The 19932-nt window shown below is 41.1% G+C and overlaps 2 protein-coding genes across 2 annotated transcripts in view; one reads left to right on the top strand and one right to left on the bottom strand.

Moving 5' to 3' along the window:
* Positions 1–2391: 2391 nt before the first annotated feature.
* ptger2a (prostaglandin E receptor 2a (subtype EP2)) lies at positions 2392–11793 on the bottom strand (the record flags this gene model as incomplete). Its single annotated transcript, XM_083987692.1, has 2 exons — positions 2392–2679; positions 10972–11793. The coding sequence occupies 2 exons, from the start codon at positions 11791–11793 to the stop codon at positions 2392–2394; spliced, it is 1110 nt and encodes a 369-aa protein (XP_083843818.1).
* Positions 11794–18484: 6691 nt separating this feature from the next.
* Positions 18485–19932, top strand: part of nid2a (nidogen 2a (osteonidogen)) — a 46209-nt gene continuing 44761 nt past the window's right edge. The window contains exon 1 of the mRNA XM_083990141.1: positions 18485–18795. Coding sequence (XP_083846267.1) covers positions 18586–18795 — 210 coding nt within the window. The 5' untranslated portion in view covers positions 18485–18585. The remainder of the gene's footprint in view (positions 18796–19932) is intronic.

Below are 19932 nucleotides of genomic sequence, written 5' to 3'. Positions count from 1 at the left end.
GAACAAACAATGGTGCTTTTTTTTTTTAAAGAATAACAGATGACATACACTCAAGATGGCATTTGAGTAGGGAAACACAGCTAAAACTAATGCAGCCTAATGCAAACGGTCTTTCACAGCATTGATTTAACTGTTGAGGCTGCACTTCATGGTGCTGTTTAAGTGTATTGCATAATACTGACAAGTATTTTTTAATTTCATGAGTTAAATTAAAACCTTCATGAAGGGTTGTTGTACTGCAGGACTGTGGTATTAGAGTGTATTAGTCTTTGCCGCTGTATGTGTACCTACTGAGTGCATGTCAAAGACTCTGAGGCCTGAAAAGTTTTCAAAAAAGCTTACTAGATTGATTAATACATTTTTTTTTTAAATAGCATTTTCCAAAACTAGTTGTATTAATGGGCGGCAGTGTTTTTATAAAGCGAACAAACGCCTAGCTGTCTGTTTTCATGCTATTCCAGTGAGTAATACTGAATGTAAAGAACTCCTCAGGGTAGCTTTGACTTCAGCTACAGGACATTTTATTTAGGAAATAAGTTAAGGTTAATCCTTTATTACCATATAGAGGATCTCTGATTGGACCTAAGCGTGTTATATTTAGTCATTAAAGGAGGTAGCTACTGGTCTTGATGATAAAAGTACCATCATTCGCTTAAATTATGTGCTATCATTAGTTTAGTGGGTCAAAACAAGCATTACATTGACAGCAAGTTTATGTACGTATATTCATTCAACAATACGACAAGAAGAGTTTTCAAGTCAAAGGAAACTGCAGTCTCTTATGAACCTTTAAAAAAAAAAAAAAAAAAGACAATAATATATGCTACATACTGTTTATATACAGAATAAAATAATGTCACTGCCGTCTTGTTCTGCTTAACACTCTTTCCCACCCTCTACCTGAGTGAAGTAGAGTAAAGTCTCTCCAGGCTTCTTGTCCTTTGACCTTTCCAGCAGGAATCTGGTTTTAAATGTGGGGGGGTGGGGTTACCAAAGCAGACCAGAGGTTAACGTTTCAGGTCAAAAAGCTCTGAGATGATAAGATAACGTTCCCAAGATGATGAGCCACCATCACTGAACTACTGAAGCGTTCAGAGGAGAAAGGCAAAAAAAATAAGAGACCACTTTCACAAATGTTTCTTCAAAGCATCTCTACGTGTATGACAGTCATTCTTTTCTTTTCTTTTTTAAACACCAACACAAACACAACTCATTCTACTTAATGAGACACTGATGAGGTCATCACCTGAACCACATCGGGTTTTATAGGAAGATTATAAATAAAAACCACTGCTGGGATTAAACATTGACATTATCCCACAAAAACTGTTTAGGAATAAATACGAACATGTTTTCTTTGCATTATTATTATTATTATTATTCAAGGTCTGAAAGAAGTTATTTAGACTAGTTTAGTCATTTTCAGCCAATAAAAGCTCTAAATGACAATATTTTTAGTTCAATTTTAGGAGAAATGTTGTCGGTAGTTGATAGAATAAAACACAATTTTTTTAATTTAATTTTACTCAAACACAAACCAGAGAAACTGATCATTTTGGGAGTCGTCTCTTAATTTTTTCCAGAGCTGTAGCTACATCTGGGTTTTACCTAGACAGGCCTCAGACTGATATCTACAGCTGGCACTGACATGTATTTGCTCCTTAAATTTGATCTTCATACATAAGCATCACAATCCCATTTGATGTTCATGTCCCCACTTTGTCTTTCATCCTGTATACCTGTTCACTGAACTTTTTAGGGAGTGTGTTTTGCTCTGTACAGGTCTGTATTTTATGGCATTTTATGAAATCCGTCATGTCTCACTTGGATAACCATTCCCAGAACCAGTGACAACAGTTTGGAAAGCAGCATTTTGAATCAGAGAAGGCATAAGCATGCAAGGCCTCTTCCTTCGCTCTTTGTCCTGGATTGAAGGATAATCCATTTCCTGTGCTTGGCGGTGACAGAATAACGTCTTTACTGTGTTGAATTCTGAATCATCTCCTTGCTCAAGACGCTCCAAACCTGTTTTGTCTTGATGCATTATTTCAGACAAAAGTACTTGGGAGTTTTCCATTTCCATTTCCATCTGAATTTGTTTTTTCCAGTCAGCAGCCTTTTTCTTTTTCAATTGAACTACTACAGAAGTAGTCGGAAACGCCTAGTAAATGCCAAAAGCAGATAGGGCTGATAAAAGTGGCTGGATGACGTGCTAATCAGTTCAGAAAAGGGTTATCTTCACGGCAACACCCACACAAGTAGCCCACCCACAGGGGAGTAGAAGCTACGGCCCATGAAAGCTCTCCACTTCTTATGTGACCACCAAGAAAACACACAATTATATCATGTGTCCAATAAATAAACACCAAAGTTGATAATGTACAGCTACAGTTATAGAGTCTCCGCAGAGGGGAAATGGTCGGTGTAGTCCTGGGTGGGATGAGACAGAGCGATGTTGGCGTTATTCTCTTTAGCGATTGATGTTTTAAAGAAGGAGCCCCTGGAGATTCCGAGGGGGGCACGGCAGACCGTGGCCCAGCAGAAGTGCAGCACGCTGGGGGAGAGGAGGATGAAGACCCAGGGGTCAATGATGGAGTTCACGGAGATGAAGCGCAGGGCAATCAGGTCCATGGGGTGAGACTCCGTACGAATACCAATGGAGTTGATATACACCCTGATCTGTGAGACGGGACAGAGAGGAAAGAAGATATAGGAGTTAGGTTTAATAATCCCACTTTTGAATCTAGCACACAGCATGCCACATCCTATCTTAAAGGGATAGATAGTAAAGGGAACATTTTGGCAAATTGGCCCATTGCCATAATCCCTATAGTCATAGCAGTAGGTTCGTTACCTTTAATTGTCGGTGCAAGCTGTTTTTAGAACGGCGGAGCAGAGCTGCGAGCTACGGAGGCTCATGGGATCTCATCATCTCAAACTCATCAAATACACAATCCAACAACTCCAAAACGCTCTGGTGGACAAGTTGTGACCTGCACATTCACCACGCTATGAGATAATAACACAACGTTACCAGACAGAGTTGTTTTAGAGGGAAATTCATGCAAAACCGCTGATGCGCGTTACCTTCAGGGACAGTTTTATCATCAAGCAGTCTCTGAATTTACCTCTAAAACAACTCTGGTAACGTTCTGTTATTATCTCATAGCGTGGTGAATGTGCAGGTCACAACTTGTTCACCAGAGCGTTGTGGAGTTGTTGGATTGTGTATTTGATGAGTTTGATGAGGGAAACCAAGAAATCCCATGAGCCTCCGTAGCATAGCTCTGAGCAGCTCACGGCTCTGCTCCGCCGTTCTAAAAATAGCTTGCACCGACAATTAAAGGTAACAAACCTACTGCTATGACTATAGGGATTATGGCAATGGGCCACTTTGCCAAAATGTTGAACTATCCCTTTAAATCCTGGTTTATAAACCCCACACTGAACACTCCACAGCAGCGAGATAAGAAGCGGACAAAATGTATATAACTCCTCTCCTGTCTCCTCCTGACAGGAAGCTGAAGACAGACATCAGATCTGCTTGTCTGTTTTCGGGTTCACATTCCTGTTCAAACGTCATCTAAGCTTCAATTCAGCCCCGATCTCTCTGTTCATCCTCCAAACACACACTTAAGTCTTGATATCCAGTTGAAAAAATGAGAGAGAGAGAGAGAGATCAGAGACACACGTGACTCTATGGGAAAACAGAAACCTGGGTGGTTTGACGGCTTGTGTTTCACTTGAGCTAGATGTACCACAAAACTTATGCTTCACTCTACTTTATTCTGTCTTTGATTGCACAACTGTAGTGAACTGAGTATTTGTCTGAGAGCTGTCAAAACATGAGTGACCTACATTCACAGTCAACGGTTGTTATCTTGCAGAAAGACGACCAACCTTGTTACGATTAGTTTGTTTTTGGATGTTTGCCAAAAGTCTCGTGAGGTTCAATGTGGAGACTGACTGCCATGTAAATAGATGCAGAAGCCACCATATCATATAACACATAAAAACCACCAAAACATGTAAATATTCCGCTTTGTTTGCCAAATCCCGGTGTTTACAAATCAGCACACACTATCAAAGGGACAACAACAAGCCAGAATGAATTCAGTACCTTCCTCTCATGTGACAGAGTTCAGATATTCAAACTTTTTATTTGGTCTGTGACTAAATAGAAACAACCAAACGTGTGTCTATTCCCTGACCTGCTTTCCTGTTAGCAGAGATAGTTATCAGCTGGTAACTGGGAATGGTGGGAACTCTGTATCTTAACTACAGAAGCCCTGGTGGTCCATTTGCATCGCACTGTGTGTGCACTTTGTGTGTTTGCTCAAAATAACTTTTGCATGATGAATGTTTTTTTTGTTTTGTGCAACACAGCACACCTGCCAATTTTATCCTCCTTCATGCAGAAAACAATCCAACGCTCACAGGACGTTTGCAGAGCACAGAGTAACGGTCTAATTCAAAGGACATATTGAACTACTCTAATTTTGTTTGGGCTTCAGACGAACTGCTGTGGCAAACACACAGGCAGCCGTTAAATTATTAAGAACGTGGTGTTTGTGTGTGTGTGCGCGCGCGCGCGTGTGTGTGTGTGTGTGTGTGTGTGTGTGTGTGTGTGTGTGTGTGTGTGTGTGTGTGTGTGTGTGTGTGTGTGTGTGTGTGTGCGTGCGTGTGTGCGCGCGTGTGTGTGCGCTCTGTGGTTCAGGGAGCGGCTGACAGGCAAGATGTGGCCAAACCAAATTGAGATTGAAATCCAGATATCCTGTCAGTTTTGGCAGATGCTATCTTTCTTAGCCAGACTTGTTACCTACATTTGCTAATTTAATTTAGCTGTTTTCCTCAGCAAAGACTGGATTTATCATTTATGATTGATGGCTAAATTATGAATATGTCGACTTGATATTTTTCAATTTCAGCTAGCTGGAAGGGGGAGAAACTACTGTAAATAAGCTCGCAAATGTTTTTTGTGACGTGTGCTCTCGGGCATCCCTGATCGATAACTGCTGTATTTTTAAAAAAAAAGAAAAAGAAAGAAAGTTTTTGACCTTTTTAAATGGAAGCAGCTTTTGATTGCAGCTGTTTTTATATGGTGGCACCGAGGCCAAGAATGAGCAGCAGGCTTCACTGATTAGTTCCTTGTCTGTGGTTTAAGTGAGTTCAGCTACTGCAGAGAGAGCGGCTGCAGCGAGAAGCAGTGAAGCCCCCTGGGCTGATGACCACAAGGTTGAGAACCAGTGTGTTAATACAATCCATGGAAGCTATGAGTAGTTCACAGGTTTAGGAATTCCTGCTGCTGCTCTCTCTGGGGACCAGAGAGAAACAATATCTAGTTAAATGTGAAAGGAAAAACGACCTTGTAGCTTTTTGTTAAGAACTTTTATTAACTTCTTTTATTCACCTCTCTGGTATTTCACTTTTTTTTTTTTTTTTTTTTTTTTTTTTAAATCTTCCACCTATTTTTGTCCCTTTGCTTCTCTCTGAATTACACACACTATTTCTTCATTCTCTGCTTTTTCCCTAGACTCACTCACTTTTACTGACGCCCCGTAAAAGCACCCATGCTGCTTCCTGAGATGGCGATGGTTGCGCCAACCCCGTTGTGCCAACACTGTCACGGCATTCTCATTAGGTCAATTTCCTGTTGCACAGTCGCACAAACTAGTCGTTGAATAGTTGCCATCAAGACTAATGGGTTTTTCCCACAGTCTATTTAGCTTTCCAGCTCCACAGCTGCAAAATGGTCTTGTTTAGTAGGAGCTTATCAGCAGCTGTTGTCTAATTCCTGAGAAAGCCGGTTAATACCCACTTTCCCAGATTTTCTCAGCCATTGCATGAAAATAGCTTCAATTCATTACATAACTTAACATAAAAAACCAAACTAACGAATGAGCGTTAAAACATGAACAAGGTGTGATGTGTAAAACAGCTCCATAACAACCCCAACGTCATTTTAAACTGAACCACATGAGGTCATTACTGTGATTGGTGACAGGCTTCACCGTGTGTGTGAGACAAAAACACAACACAGCAGGCGAAGGATCTCGTGTGCGAGCGAAGGAAGACAGATTTTTTGGTTTTCCAGACTGAGCTATGAAATCGGACTCGCGCAGGAAGTGTAATAAAAGTGTTAACGCGAAATGTCTGTGCGGGCTCAGAGACTCATTCTTATCACTTCCCATATATCTCTTAGATTTGTTATTGAGAACAATATCGAGAACTTGTTGTCCACTCCATCGTCTGCATTGCATCACGCTTCTCACTGTGTTTCCCCCGGGTTCAGATCCATCCTGATCTTTATTACCGGTCTCCACCTCCTCATCACTGTCTCTGTGTGCAGAAGGCCACAGTCTGACCTTTTCCATTTTTAATGCAATCGGAGATAACTGGTGGTATATGACACACAAACGCCTCCTCAGCCTACAGTTTCATATTGGCAGAAAAATGTAATATGATAGTGTGTGTGTGTGTGTGTGTGTGTGTGTGTGTGTGTGTGTGTGTGATATCCTGCCTTCACTGTGGTATTGCATTGCAAGTAGGAAGCCCCTTAGAGTTTTCTCTAATGCTGTAGATAAATGAAGTAATTGAAGTGCTATTAGTATGCTTCTGAATGTGTGGACATGGGAAAGCTGTGACCACAAAGCAAATATCAAATTAACTTTGCGCTCCACCCTGTAGTACTGTACTGTATGTACTCACTCAACAATGTGTGCAATTTGCTTTAGCAGCAGCTTTATCGCTTGAAATCCATAGTAAACTTTGAAACAGTTGTTTGCCCTCCACGACAGAGGTTTAACATTTCACCAGATGAAATGAAGACTGCATGGGGCTGATGCTGCAGCTCATAACAACCTCCTATAACCTCCATCGGTCTCAGATACACACAAGCTCGTTATGTTTACAACAGACAAACGCACTGTTTAAGCCATTACTTACAATATGTGTAGAAAAAATGAAACAAAAAGGACATTTCTCCTCAAACTGTGTACACTGAGTGTCTGAGTTTATCTAACCAGACAGAGGGGACAGCTGCACTGTTACTGCAGAGAAACCATGCCAACAACTATAGATACCGTTGCTGTTGTTATTGATACTGAGGCAGTGTGAAATATGGTAAAAGGTTTTCTACTCTCTCTGCAGGGCAGCAAGTGGAAATGTCCGTCAATAGGTTAATGTGGCCATCCTGTGGAAACACGAGGAGAAAGAGGAGAACAGAGGAGTGGAGACCTCGACAGACACGTATGTATGACATGTGGCTCCCATTATAAGAAGACTTGATCGTGCACGGCTGAAATAAACGTTGTCGATGACTTCTGCGCGTGTGGTGGAAGGTCTGGTGACTGGAGGATATCTGATAAGACAAAATAGGGCAGGCTAATGGCTAGCCACAGCAGACATGAAGAAGCACGTACACAACCAGATAATAGAAAATAAAAAAACCCACAAGGCTGCAGACTTAAAACTGGAAATTGAAAGAGAAAGAAAAAGAGCTGTGAGCATTTGCCTAATGTGAGACTCAGCACGGCCTTTCCATTGTTGCACAGTTAACACAATTAGAGAAACAAGAACATGAAGCAAGTGGGACATCACCAGATAATAACAATCTTGTATCATGAGTTTCCATCTACAAATAATGCATGTCGTAGTTATGACAGTGTCTGAATATTAAACAAATATCAATATTGATGTCAAGCCATTTTAACATTTAAAAGCCAGACTGGGTATGTGTTGCACATATCTGTAATTCAGTTTTGCCTCGTCGAAAAGAATATTTCAGATATCTGCAACTACATTCTTCCTATCCACAATTGTCGTTTCAGATATCCACAACTACGTTCTTCCTAGGACAAATGACGTCACTTTAACCATTCATGTGTATGGGGTTTGTCATTACAGATATCTATAATTCAGTTGCAGATATCCGCAATGTGAATTACGGATATCTGTAACTGAATTACGACTATTCCTAATTCCAGTTTGAGATATCTACAATTTGATTCTGACTAGTCTGTCCGTGAAGGTTCTCAGTCATCCAGGTCATCTTGTTCTTGTGGAGTTGTAGTAAAAAGCAACTGGACTTCACTCAGAACTGAAGAAGCCTCTTGGATGAGGGGTGAAACGTCTTCAAGCAAGAAAAGAAGTCCAGTTGCTTTTTACTACAACTCCACAAGGATTCTGACTAGTCATAATTCCAGTTCAAGATATCTTAAATTCACCTCAATTAAAGATATCTACATGTCCCTTTTCAGATATCTTAAATTAAGTTTTGACTAGGCGAAACGACGTTGTAGATATCTCAAACTGGAATTCGTAATAGTCGTAATTCAGTTACAGATATCCGTAATTCACATAGCGGATATCTGCAACTAAATTGTAGATATCTGTAATGACAAACCCCATACACATGAATGGCAAAAGTGAGGAAGAACGTAGTTGTCGATATCTGAAATGACAATTGTGGATAGGAAGAATGTAGTTGCAGATATCTGAAATGTTCTGTTTGACCAGAGGCAAAACTGAATGACAGATATCTTGAATAAAAAATCCAACTATTCAAAATGTAGTTACGACAAGTCAGAAAGACGTTGTTGATATCTACAATGTTAATTTCGGATAGTCAAACTTAGCTTTTAAATGTTAAATCCGCTTGCCATACGAGGCCAGTGTGTGCTTTTGAGACACAAGAGGAGATCTCATCTGCGTCCTCATTAGTTGGTCTGCCCTCTTCTCTCCTGCTGCCTCCTCTCTCTCTCTTTCTCTCTCACCGTCCTTGTACAGTATAACCTCACTGTACCCAAGTCATCTATTTTATTCCCTCCTTATTAAGCAGTGAGGAAAGCTGATCCCTGTGTCCTCTACCTGCGCAGGAGTAACACCTGGTACTGTATGTGGTGCACTCTGCAGAGCAGGGCAGTTAAATGAACCCTCATATTTACACTTTTAAAATGTTCTCCAATCTATTCTCAGTTTAATCACCCTTTGGTTATTATGTGTAATGTTTCCCACTCGTGTGCTTGGCCAGTGTGCAAATTTCCATCAACTCAATAAAAAGCTGTAATAAAAGTGGTTTAAAGAAAAAAAAATTGGTGAACTACTATACCCGTAATCCTATTTATCCTTAAAATGCTCTGACGAGGTGAGACAGATTAGATCCAGTAATTAAAACGCTTTAAATTGTTTATGATGTTGCTTTAACTAACTAAACTTCCAGTAAAAATACTCCACAATACATCCAGTTTTTGAAGTGTCAAACCTATTCGAGCTCATCTTGACACAGACTCTCTAAAAGCCTGTCTGTTTTGTCAGGAAGTCGACCTTACAAAGTAGTTTCTGTCCTCAATCACATTCCTCTATTCAATTAACTGTGATGCAGGATCGCTGCAGAGACGAAAGGCCATGACTGCGCATTTCAAGCCACAACTGAGATACAGCCACAAACCAAATAGCCCCATTATACTGATGTCTGGGAGTGCACTGCATCATACACTGCTGGGAGCGTTATCGATTTCACATTTCAAGTCCAAAGTGGCACTTTCAGGACCGTGGTGGTTACCAACATATTGCCCCGGTCGTCTTACTGAGACGGCGTAATGGCTCATCACCAGGGAAAGAGACTCATTTGTACTTTTCCTTACAGATAGGTTTACAGTAGTGATTGTGTAATTGTGATTAATATTTTCCTCTAGACAACTAAATATATCCATTATGATACAGCTCATGTGCTCTGTCACACAGTAATGAAATCCATTTTTAAACGTTTATTGTCCGTACCTGTGGCATCAAAAGCAGTAGCTGAGTCAGTAGCTGTGAGTAGCTGTTTCCTGTCCACAAATTGGCACCAGAACCCTCCATAGTCTATTGTTTTATTGACTGAATAGCTGCATTGTCATAAACGCCACAAGTGTGGAGAGACGGTTAAATACAGATACAGGTCAGACTGTATCATGCAAATTAAATCTAGTAGATACAATACACTACATTTCTGCCACTTGTAGAATCTCAATACAGTTTAAATATCCTAAAGGCAGCATTAAAGCTCATGATGATACGAGTTACACCATGTCTTGCAACTCATGGCTCAAAGGTTAATGGTGTTTACGAATTCCAGCTCCAAAACAAAGATAAGAAAATTTTAAGTGCATCAGCGTCGTGTAAAAGGAGCTGCTCGCTCACTGCATGATGGAACTTCAATCAATTTCTGCTGTTAACTATTTGCCCGACTGACCCATGGAGGTAATTAACCCCAAAACAAGTCAATTAAAGGGATAGTTCACCCAAAAATCAAATTTCACTCATTATCTATTCACCCTCATGTCGACTAAGGGCTGGGAGAAGTTTCAGAGTCCTCCGTGGCTTCTCTACTGTACGTTACAGCGGGGCTCCGTGCAGCACTGCATGTCCATATGACGGTTGCGAACGGAGCTCACTTTTCTTCGTCCAAAAAGACACACCAAAAAACATCCAAATACCTCCATAGTGCTCGTCCCAGTGTTGCTCTGCCGGAATCTTCTGAGATTTGCGGAGCCGTGAACTGGGTGTCAATGCAAATTGCGCGAGATTTGCACAGACACAGGCAGAGTAGTGAACTGAGACACTGGGAGCTTCCGCTATAAACAAGCTTAAAATATAGACTTATTTAATTTTTTTCGGAACTGTTTCTCATGTCAGGGCTTCAATACAAGAGGGACATTACAGACGAGCACTATGGAGGTATTTGGATGTTTTTTGGTGTGTCTTTTTGGACGAAGAAAAGTGAGCTCCGTTCACAGCCGTCATATGGACATGCAGTGCTGCACGGAGCCCCGCTGTAACTCAGAGAAGGCACGGAGGACTCTGAAACTTCTTCCTCCCAGCCCTTAGTCCACATGAAGGTGAGTAGATCATGAGTGAAATTTTAATTTTGGGTGAACTATCCCAAAATAACCGCTCCTGTGGGGTGAGAAGCGTGCATGTGTGTCTTACCACTAGGGGGAGCGTGCAGATGATGAAGATGATGGTCATGAAGACCAGCAGGATGAGATGCTCCACCTCCTCGGCCATGGACATGGCTCTGCGGTCGGTGTTGGATCTGGACGTGGCCATCACCGAGCCGCTCCTCTTCCGCCGCTGGTACATCTTGAACAGCTGGTACACCACGAAACCGTTGCACGCCACGATGGCCAGCACCAGCACCAGCAGGATGGTGGCGTACAGGTTGGCGTAGGCCCGGTCCTCTTTTTCTGTCGGGTTCATGTCGATGAAGCACCACGTGCCGGGGCAGTATTGTACGTATTTACCAAATCCGGCAAACGGGAGCAGGCAGAAGAGCATGCACAGCAGGAACACCAGCGGGATCGTGATGTAGGCGCATTTTTTGGTGACGTGTTGGCTGTACAGGTAGGGGTATCCAATGGCGAAGCACCTCTCCAACGCCATAGAGAAGAGCAGCGACAGGGTGGCCAGACTGAAGAAGGTCATGCTGACGCCAAAGTACTTACACACGCCCTTATCGCCAGACGACATCCCCACCATGGACGTGTTTCGCGCGTACGCCACCTGCACCAACGGGCTGATGAGGCAGGTTCCCAGCAGGTCCGTGATCACCAGCGACGTGATGAGGATGTGGAACAGCTTGCGCCTCCACGTGCCCTCGCTCCTCGTCTCCCTGCGCCTCCGGATCTCCAGGATGACCAGCGCCGCCACGTTGCCGAAGATCCCGGCAGCAAACATGCTGGCGCTGATCAGAGGAGACGTGGGGGGTTCAATGAAGTCTATAGTGTGGCATTTCTCGTACTTTGGAATCATCGTGGGTGAAGACATGCTGGATTTGATTTGGGGGAAAAAAAAAATCAAAAAATCAAAAAAGTGTCCTGAAGTTGTTGTTGTTGTTGTTGTTGTTGTCTGCAGCCATCTCGCTGAAACAGAACGGAAAAAAGAACATCTGTGAAAACCACATGCATCAATCTCTTGCATGCTGTGGGTAAGACTCACTGTAACCCACTTGTAAGTGTAAATATATACATTAATAATAATAATAATAATAATAATCAGAGATGGACAGAGTACTTGACCCCAGTACTTGAGTAAGAGTACAAATACTACTGGTCAAAATTTACTCTGTTACAAGTAAAAGTAGCTCAGTCGACATGTTACTCCAGTAAGAGTAAAAAAGTACTTGCTTTTAAAGGTACTTAAGTATCCAAAAGTACATGCTTTTAAATTTATTTAAAGTAAAAGTAAGAGTAAGAGTAAATTTCTTCTTTTTCACATCAATGAATTACTATATTTTTTTCTAAATGAGTTTAAGGAGCTTTTAACTCTTGTTTCTGAGAATGAACTCTTTGAAAGCAGCTGCACTGATGTGCTGCTTTTAGGGGTTAGGGTTTCCTTCTTTGACAAACACAGCTTGTGTCCAATAGGATTTTAGAAAAAAAAAGAAGAAAAAAGAGCAGACCTGAAAGTAACGAGTACTTTTCAGCCTTCCTAGAAATTAACTTAATTTGTCTTGGAAATGTATTCAAGTAAGAGTAATAAGTAGCCTACCAAAGAAATCTAATACTCAAGTAAAGTACAAATCCTCTGGATATGTACTTAAGTACAGTACTCAAGTAAATTTACTCCGTTACTGTCCACCACTGATAATAATAATAATGATAATAATAATAATAGAAAGACGCTCTGCATAACACAGACATCATTTAATTACAGCCTATTCTTCTGCTCGGACTAGACTGGAGCTACTTGAGTGCATCGTTTAAAAAATGAAACTGTAGCAGCAGCAACATTTCATTGACCATCATCACTCTGCAGCATCGTTTGTTTACCAGCGTCTCTCTAACTTTCACCCTCTTGTTATGACTGGATGTCAGCAACGCTGACCCTGCACCACTCTAATTTTATGTATACACACATCTTTGTCTAACTTTTTCTGATCCCATACGTACACAGAAAAGGACAGAGACCTATTTTCTGCCTCTCCCAAAACACAACATTTTGCATAAACTGGTAAAGTCCCACGCTTATGAACTTCTTTCTTCTCTTTCTTCTCATTCATCCATCAGGGAATAGTGCTATCCTATCCCTCTTTGCTCTTTGTGGATGTTTTCTAACTCATCTGTTCCACTTGTATGACTTTGCATGTGCCTTCACTTTCAGTGGGTAAGTAAGTATTAAGTGACTCACCTACTTGCTGTGTCAAATGCACGACGTGTCCACCACGGTGAGATCCGCTCCAAATGTCCCTGAATCGTTCAAAAAACAGGAGTGAAATCTGTGGATATGTCCAAGCTCACCCCCCAAGACACGGAGTGAGAGCTCCAGCTGGCAGATGTGTCCAGGTGTTGGATCTATAATGCACCACAGGCTGCTTTCCCCAGCCCCACGGTAGATTTTCCGTCAACTCAACTTTTTAAAAATCAATCATGAGGAAATAAGATTTTATTTGGCATACTGCTCTTCCGTTTGGAAATCTACGGAGCCCAAAAAAAGAAAGAAAATGAACAAATTAAGATTTGCTTTTAACAATAAACACATGCAAGAAGGTAACTAACGCTGTGAAGACACGTGTTGTAGCCTATATTTGGTTTTAACTGTGTGGATTTCCACAGTGTGCGCTCGGGTTTCCCTGTAGCTACACAACACAACGTGCTGAGAGTTGTGAAAGTTTGAGTTAAAGTGGGGAATGATTAAATAAATGTATGTAGGCTACGAATGAAAGATGATGAGCTACAGATTTACAAAGTGACTGATCTCAGACAGTGAAACCAAGAGACAAAATCTTGACAGTTTTCTAAAGTCACATCCGCGTCAATTTATTTAGACTCTCACCTATTGTTTTAACTCGCTCCCCGCAGCGTGGAGGTTTATTCCCGCGTTAGAGAAGAGAAAGTCCAGGTCGAGCCGCACCGCAGAGACACACACACACAGACAGACAAACTCAGACTCAGACTCAGATCTCACAGCTCAAAGCCGCTCCGGTTCCAATAAAACGAAGAAGCCGCTCCGGTTTAAAGGTGGGGTGTGGACACAGGGAGAGGCGCGCGGCACTGTGATGTGATGATGAGGCATGAATGGACCCGGGGTTCAGGCAGCGATGTGGTGACGTCACGGGCCACGGGTTACGCCCACCCCTTGCAAGACTGCAGGCTGGATCTCGTTCACTTATTACAAGCCTTTTATAAGTTATTAGTTCAAGCCTTAAACATGCACTCACTCACTGACTCCGACATGATTAGGGATATAAATAATAAACAGTGGTGGACAGTAACAGAGTAAATTTACTTGAGTACTGTACATATCCAGAGGATGTGTACTTTACTTGAGTATTAGATTTCTTTGGTACTTATTACTCTTACTTGAATACATTTCCAAGACAAATATTTTTACTTTTACTCGAGTTAATTTCTAGGAAGGCTGAAAAGTACTCGTTACTTTCAGGTCTGCTCTTTTCTTTTTCTTTTTTTTTCTAAAATCCTATTGAACACAAGCTGTGTTTGTCAAAGAAGGAAACCCTGACCCCTAAAAGCAGCACATCAGTGCAGCTGCTTTCAAAGAGTTCATTCTCAGAAACAAGAGTTAAAAGCTCCTTAAATTCATTTAGAAAAAATTATAGTAATTAATTGATGTGGAAAAATAAGAAATTTACTCCTACTTTTACTTAAAGTAAATTTAAAAGCATGTACTTTTGGATACTTAAGTACCTTTAGTAAATTTTGACCAGTAGTATTTGTATTCTTACTCAAGTACTGGGGTCGAGTACTATGACCATCTCTGATAATATAATAATACATTTTTGTGAATAGTCTGGATTATTTCTGCTCAACCAACTGTCTGAAATCCACATTTTATATTGCATGAAACAACTCTAAAGCAGCACAATCAGCTATTTTTTTTTTTTTGTCAATTTTGCTGAATAAGCTGCTTAAACTGATCACAGTCTTGCTGGCTAAAAATTGTTAACAAGTTTGAGTTATCTCAGACAGACAGTATGGGATATATGAGATGCTCACCTATAGTATGAATTATGCAGCACACAACATGTTGGACAGAGCAAGGCTGTGTCCTCATGTAATAAGATCAAATACAATCTGCAACACCATTTAATTCCCTGAAGCAATTTTTCCTCTAAATAGACCAGAAACTAAAAGAAGGCTGTGTGCGGTTCACAATCTACGCTCTCTATATGCAGCAGCGTGATATTTTGGGATTAGTATGTGACTCTCTGTTGTCTCTGTATGTGAGCATGTGTTACATGGTTTCATCTGTGACACCTTAGCATTTAAAGTATGCCTTTAGTTTGCTCTGTTGTGTGTTGAGATTGCATGTTGTTCTCCTGGGTTGCAGACTCTTGATTTCCCATAGGGATGAATGGGAGTGTTCGTTTCCTTTATAAACCAGTGACAAATCCAACATGACTCCTCTTCTCAACTCTCTCCATTTCCTGTATCCTAAAAAAAAAAAGGTCTGTGATGTATCATAGGAAAACGGATGAATCACCAGCATAATAAATTACAAAAATTTGCATCATGTTGTTTTGCATTTCAGGGATGTATTGGTTCGTTATATCTGCACGAATCCTCACTGTAACATCTTCTTGTCAGGCGGGAGGAAAAGCTTTTAAAAACAACATAATGCACTGAAATATTACACTAATTTGGCCTCTTTCACCCATTTTAAGAAAAGAATAAATGACAGGATCCTTAAAATGGGGCCCGATGTCGTCTGAAAGCCCTGAAATGATGATGATGACACTTGAGTGCTTTTATCCAGGCCCATTAACCAAATCTTAATTGTGATATATTGCCAGTGCGATCGCTTCTTCCTCTCCCACTCTGTCTTCCCCTATTTATTCTACATCACTCTCTCTTTCTGCACAGTTCTTCCAGAATCACACATAGTAACATTCATGCAATAAACATTAGTACAGAATTCAAAGCAATGCAAATACTATACAATAGGTCACATACAATGACCTTACTGGTCCCATTCTGGAGGTTATTTTTAGATCTGACAGCGCTGATCAGATGCAGGAATGAACTCCTACGTCTCTTTGGTCTCTCTCTGTTTTTGTTGCTCATTCTTTCCATTCATTTCTCCTCCCTTCCCCTTGTTCTCTGACACAAAACTACTTTACCTTTCCTTAACTGTGGAGTTGATATCGATGTAAAGGAAAATAAAAAAAAACTAAAGGGTAGATAATATCTTCAGTGAAACTTCCTCCTCTGTCTGTGCTCTTTATTTATAAACAGTTTAGTTATTGATCAAGGTCTTAATCCACAAATCCTACGGTCTGCTCTGCTGGTAAACAGCCTTTGTTCGGGGCTTGGCATCGGTTAAAAGTGCTGACAGGTGCTGTATGTATTGTTTGTCTCGACCCCCCCCCACACACACACATACACACACTAACCCTAACACACACTGCAAGGTTGCATTGCTGGCATCTCTCCTTCACTTCAACAAAATAAACCAGTGTGTGTGTGTGTATGTGTGTGTGTTTGTGTGTTCGGTCCAGTCGGCTAATGGCCTTCGACTGAATCATTGATGAGTTCATTGATTATGGTGAATATCTGATGTCACAAGTGAAGCTGGTCCGTTAATTGTTAATTACACTCTGAAATAGAAATAGAAAACCACGACTGAATCTGATAGATCGCTATTCAAATTATATAGAGACAAATAAACGTTTCTACATCATTGATGTGCCATATTTATATAGAGCACAATGATCCAGATGTTATTATTTGTTCAGGTTACAGGAGGGTGTTAGGGTTGCCTTAACTACTACTAATAATGATGATTTAATTAATATTGTAGAGAAAGTAAAACTTGCACTCTCTGCACAGTCAATAAATAAATAAATAAATAAAATAAAAACCCACTTTGTTGCTGTGCAGCATGTGGATCTTAGCCTTTCCTTTGCCTCCATCTAGAGGTTGCTCTGAGTAAGTGCAAATGTAGTCGAACAGGATAGACTGATGAACCGTGGCAGACAGACATGTTCTAACTTTTCTAGCATTTTCTTCTTTTTTTTTTTTCTGCCCCACAATTGTGAACCCACAGTGAATAAAGTGGCCTCGGGTGCGTCTTGTTTTTCTTCAAACATCTTTAACACACCTCTTGAATTCGATTGATTTGACTCCTCCTGCTGTAAATTAGCAGACAGATCCTTGTGGTGAAGCATGCTGGGACAGGATTATGCTCCAGAGGTGTCGCTCAGTGGCAAATCTGAGGAGGAAGGGATGAGTGCAGCCAATATGGAGAAACCTGAAGCTCTCAGACTTGATGGATCGTCTACAATCCTGGAGCTGAACCCCAGAGAAACATCTGCAGAGAGACATAGAGGTGTCCAGTGTGAGTCTATGTGATGTCATTGAAAGCTCTGCCAGGACTGTGCTGCAACATCTGGGCTGTTTGCCCCGAGTTAAACACATATTCACAAATGGGCTGAGGTCAGGTGACGGACGTGGCCATGCAGTTAAAAATATTCCACTTTGGTTTATCCTGTCCTTTGTGGTTTGCATCTTAAAACTGAATGAACCCTAAAACCACCCATAAATTGTTTCTTTTAAAAATGGATGTAACTAACAATTTATTGTCCTTGTTTACTTATTCCAGTACTGAAGTCCCTCTGTTCAGGTCTACTGGCTAAACTTGGACTTTCCTGTCTCCTGTCTTTGCAGTCGGTGCCTTATTCCAGACTCTACGAGACTCTGGTCCGGTCCCAATGTCCACAGACATACAGACTTTGAGGTTTCCCGGTCAGATCGTAAAGACTTTTGCTTGAGCTAAATTAGTAAAGCTGACTTGACTCTATTATATGTCCTGTCAATCTAAATTTGCTGCAGTAAAAATGCTGCAATAAGCTGCAGTGACCACTAGGTGGCACACAACGTGTAAGTATTCTTAACGTTGCCTTCAGTCTTTATGACTGGCAATAAAATGCAATAAAGAGTAATTGTTTAATCTACATTGTGGGACTGATAATTAATTTTAAGTGTATTCACGACTATTACACTAAATAAGGTGCAAATAAAAAAATCTTTACTGCTGGTGTGAATTTTACTTAAATCTGGACTCTTAGGAGTATTTAGTATTGCACAATTAGTCTCTTAAGTGTCCCCACTCATAAATCTGTCACAGTAAGTAAAACTAAAACAGTGTTTAAAATAAATAAATAAATAAATACATGTTTTATAGTCAGTGTGTGTTTGTGTGTCAGTGATTAAAAAAAAAAAAAAAAAGTTACACAATGTGTGTTTTCATTGTTGTGAAACAGATAGAGTTACATCCGGATTAAAAATGCTCTATTTGTCTTTTTTGTCTAATTCGAGCCAGATGTTGCTTCCAGCGCCGCACAGCTGTCACTCAAGCCCTGTCTGGCCAATCAGGGCGCGTCCAGACTCCTCCCTCCCTCCCTCCCTCCCTCCCTCCCTGTGGTATCAGGGGCTCGCTGCAGCGGAGCGGTGAGTTCTCCTTCTCCTTCTTTCTGCTCCTCTCTCTCTCTCTCCTGAGTCCATCCGTTCACCCTCTTCCTTCTGCCGCTGCCTCACAGTTGCAGAGCTGCTGTTGCTGCTGCTGCTTCACCTCCCCAGCTCTACAATGGAGAGAGGGGCAATGTTGGCTGCTGCGTGTGTGCTCTGCTGGAGCTGCAGTGTGTGTGTGGTTACAGCCATCCAGAGGGCTGATATGTTTCCTTATGGCACTTTAAGTGGAGATTTAATTCTGGCAGAGGGCGACGATGAAACGTCCAGAGTGCTGTCCCTGCCCAAACCTTTATACTTCTACAACTCCCTCTTCTCGCAGCTCTATGTAAGTAAAAAGCTCATTCATGTTATTTTGCATGCTTGTAAATCTCGCGCTGAATTTCGCGACTGTAGGAGCGTGGGATTATTATTATTTATTCCAACATTTCGCAAGTGATGTTTGCAGCTGTTGAAGGAGCGGTGGCCAAAGCAATGGTTTATTATCACTGGCCTTTGGGTTTATAAATATTACTGTAAATGATTAAGTTTTTTCCTTCCTTATGTCGAACTTCTACACGATTGCATCCTCCTCCATGTTTTACGAGTTAGAAATTAGTTTCCAACAATCGTGGAGAGTCAACAGGCTGATGAGTAGGAATACATTTGAGCATTACAGGTTGAGTGGATGACTAAAAAAAAAAACCAAAACATGAATTTGAAGAATCATAAATGTCAGATACAATTTGACAGTGGAAGTCTGAAGTTGCATAAATGGAAACACTCAAGTAAATTACACCTCATAATATGTGTCCTTAAATACAGTTCTTGAGTGAATGTACTCCATGCAGTGTAAACCAGAGGGTGTCCTGCTCTATTATCCAGTGTAATGTATCAAGTCAGCGAAGCCAGTAACAATTGTATGTGGTTTGAATGTTTTCTGAGCCACAATCAAGGGACCAGGCTCCAGGAAGGAGCGCCAGAGGTTCCAGTGGGTAAACGTTGAACCTACAGATTCATTATGTGGTTCCTGGGGTCCACGAGGGGGTTCCAGCGGTTTATGAGGGGGTATGAGTTCATTAGGAGGTTCCCAGGGTTAATGATGGTGTTCCAGGTATTTATGACGGAGGTTTTGAAGCATTCAGGGCTCCCTTATGGTCTACATGGACATTTTTTTTAAATTCTTTTTATTGAACATTTTCAAAATTATAACAGTCCAGTGCATACAGATTATGTAGCAAATCCAGAATATATTCCACAGCAATGATCTCAAAGGTCCTTGTTAGGTCTTACATTTCAGGCAGTTGCATTCTGAGTTCCCAGGTACTTTAACACTTTGTCAAACTTTGCTGTAAAGAGGTCTTTCTGACCGTTAATAGGAAATCTTAGTCTTTCTAGAGAAATATAGTTTGATATCAAAGACTTCCACAGATGTATGAAGGAGGTTCCTCTCCTACCCATTTGGGCATAACAGCCTTTCAGCCCA

The sequence above is a fragment of the Trachurus trachurus genome (assembly GCF_905171665.1).
Source record: "Trachurus trachurus genome assembly, chromosome: 2".
NCBI lineage: Eukaryota > Metazoa > Chordata > Actinopteri > Carangiformes > Carangidae > Trachurus > Trachurus trachurus.
Note: the sequence above shows the minus strand (reverse complement) of the source record. Positions and strands in the feature narration are given on the sequence as shown.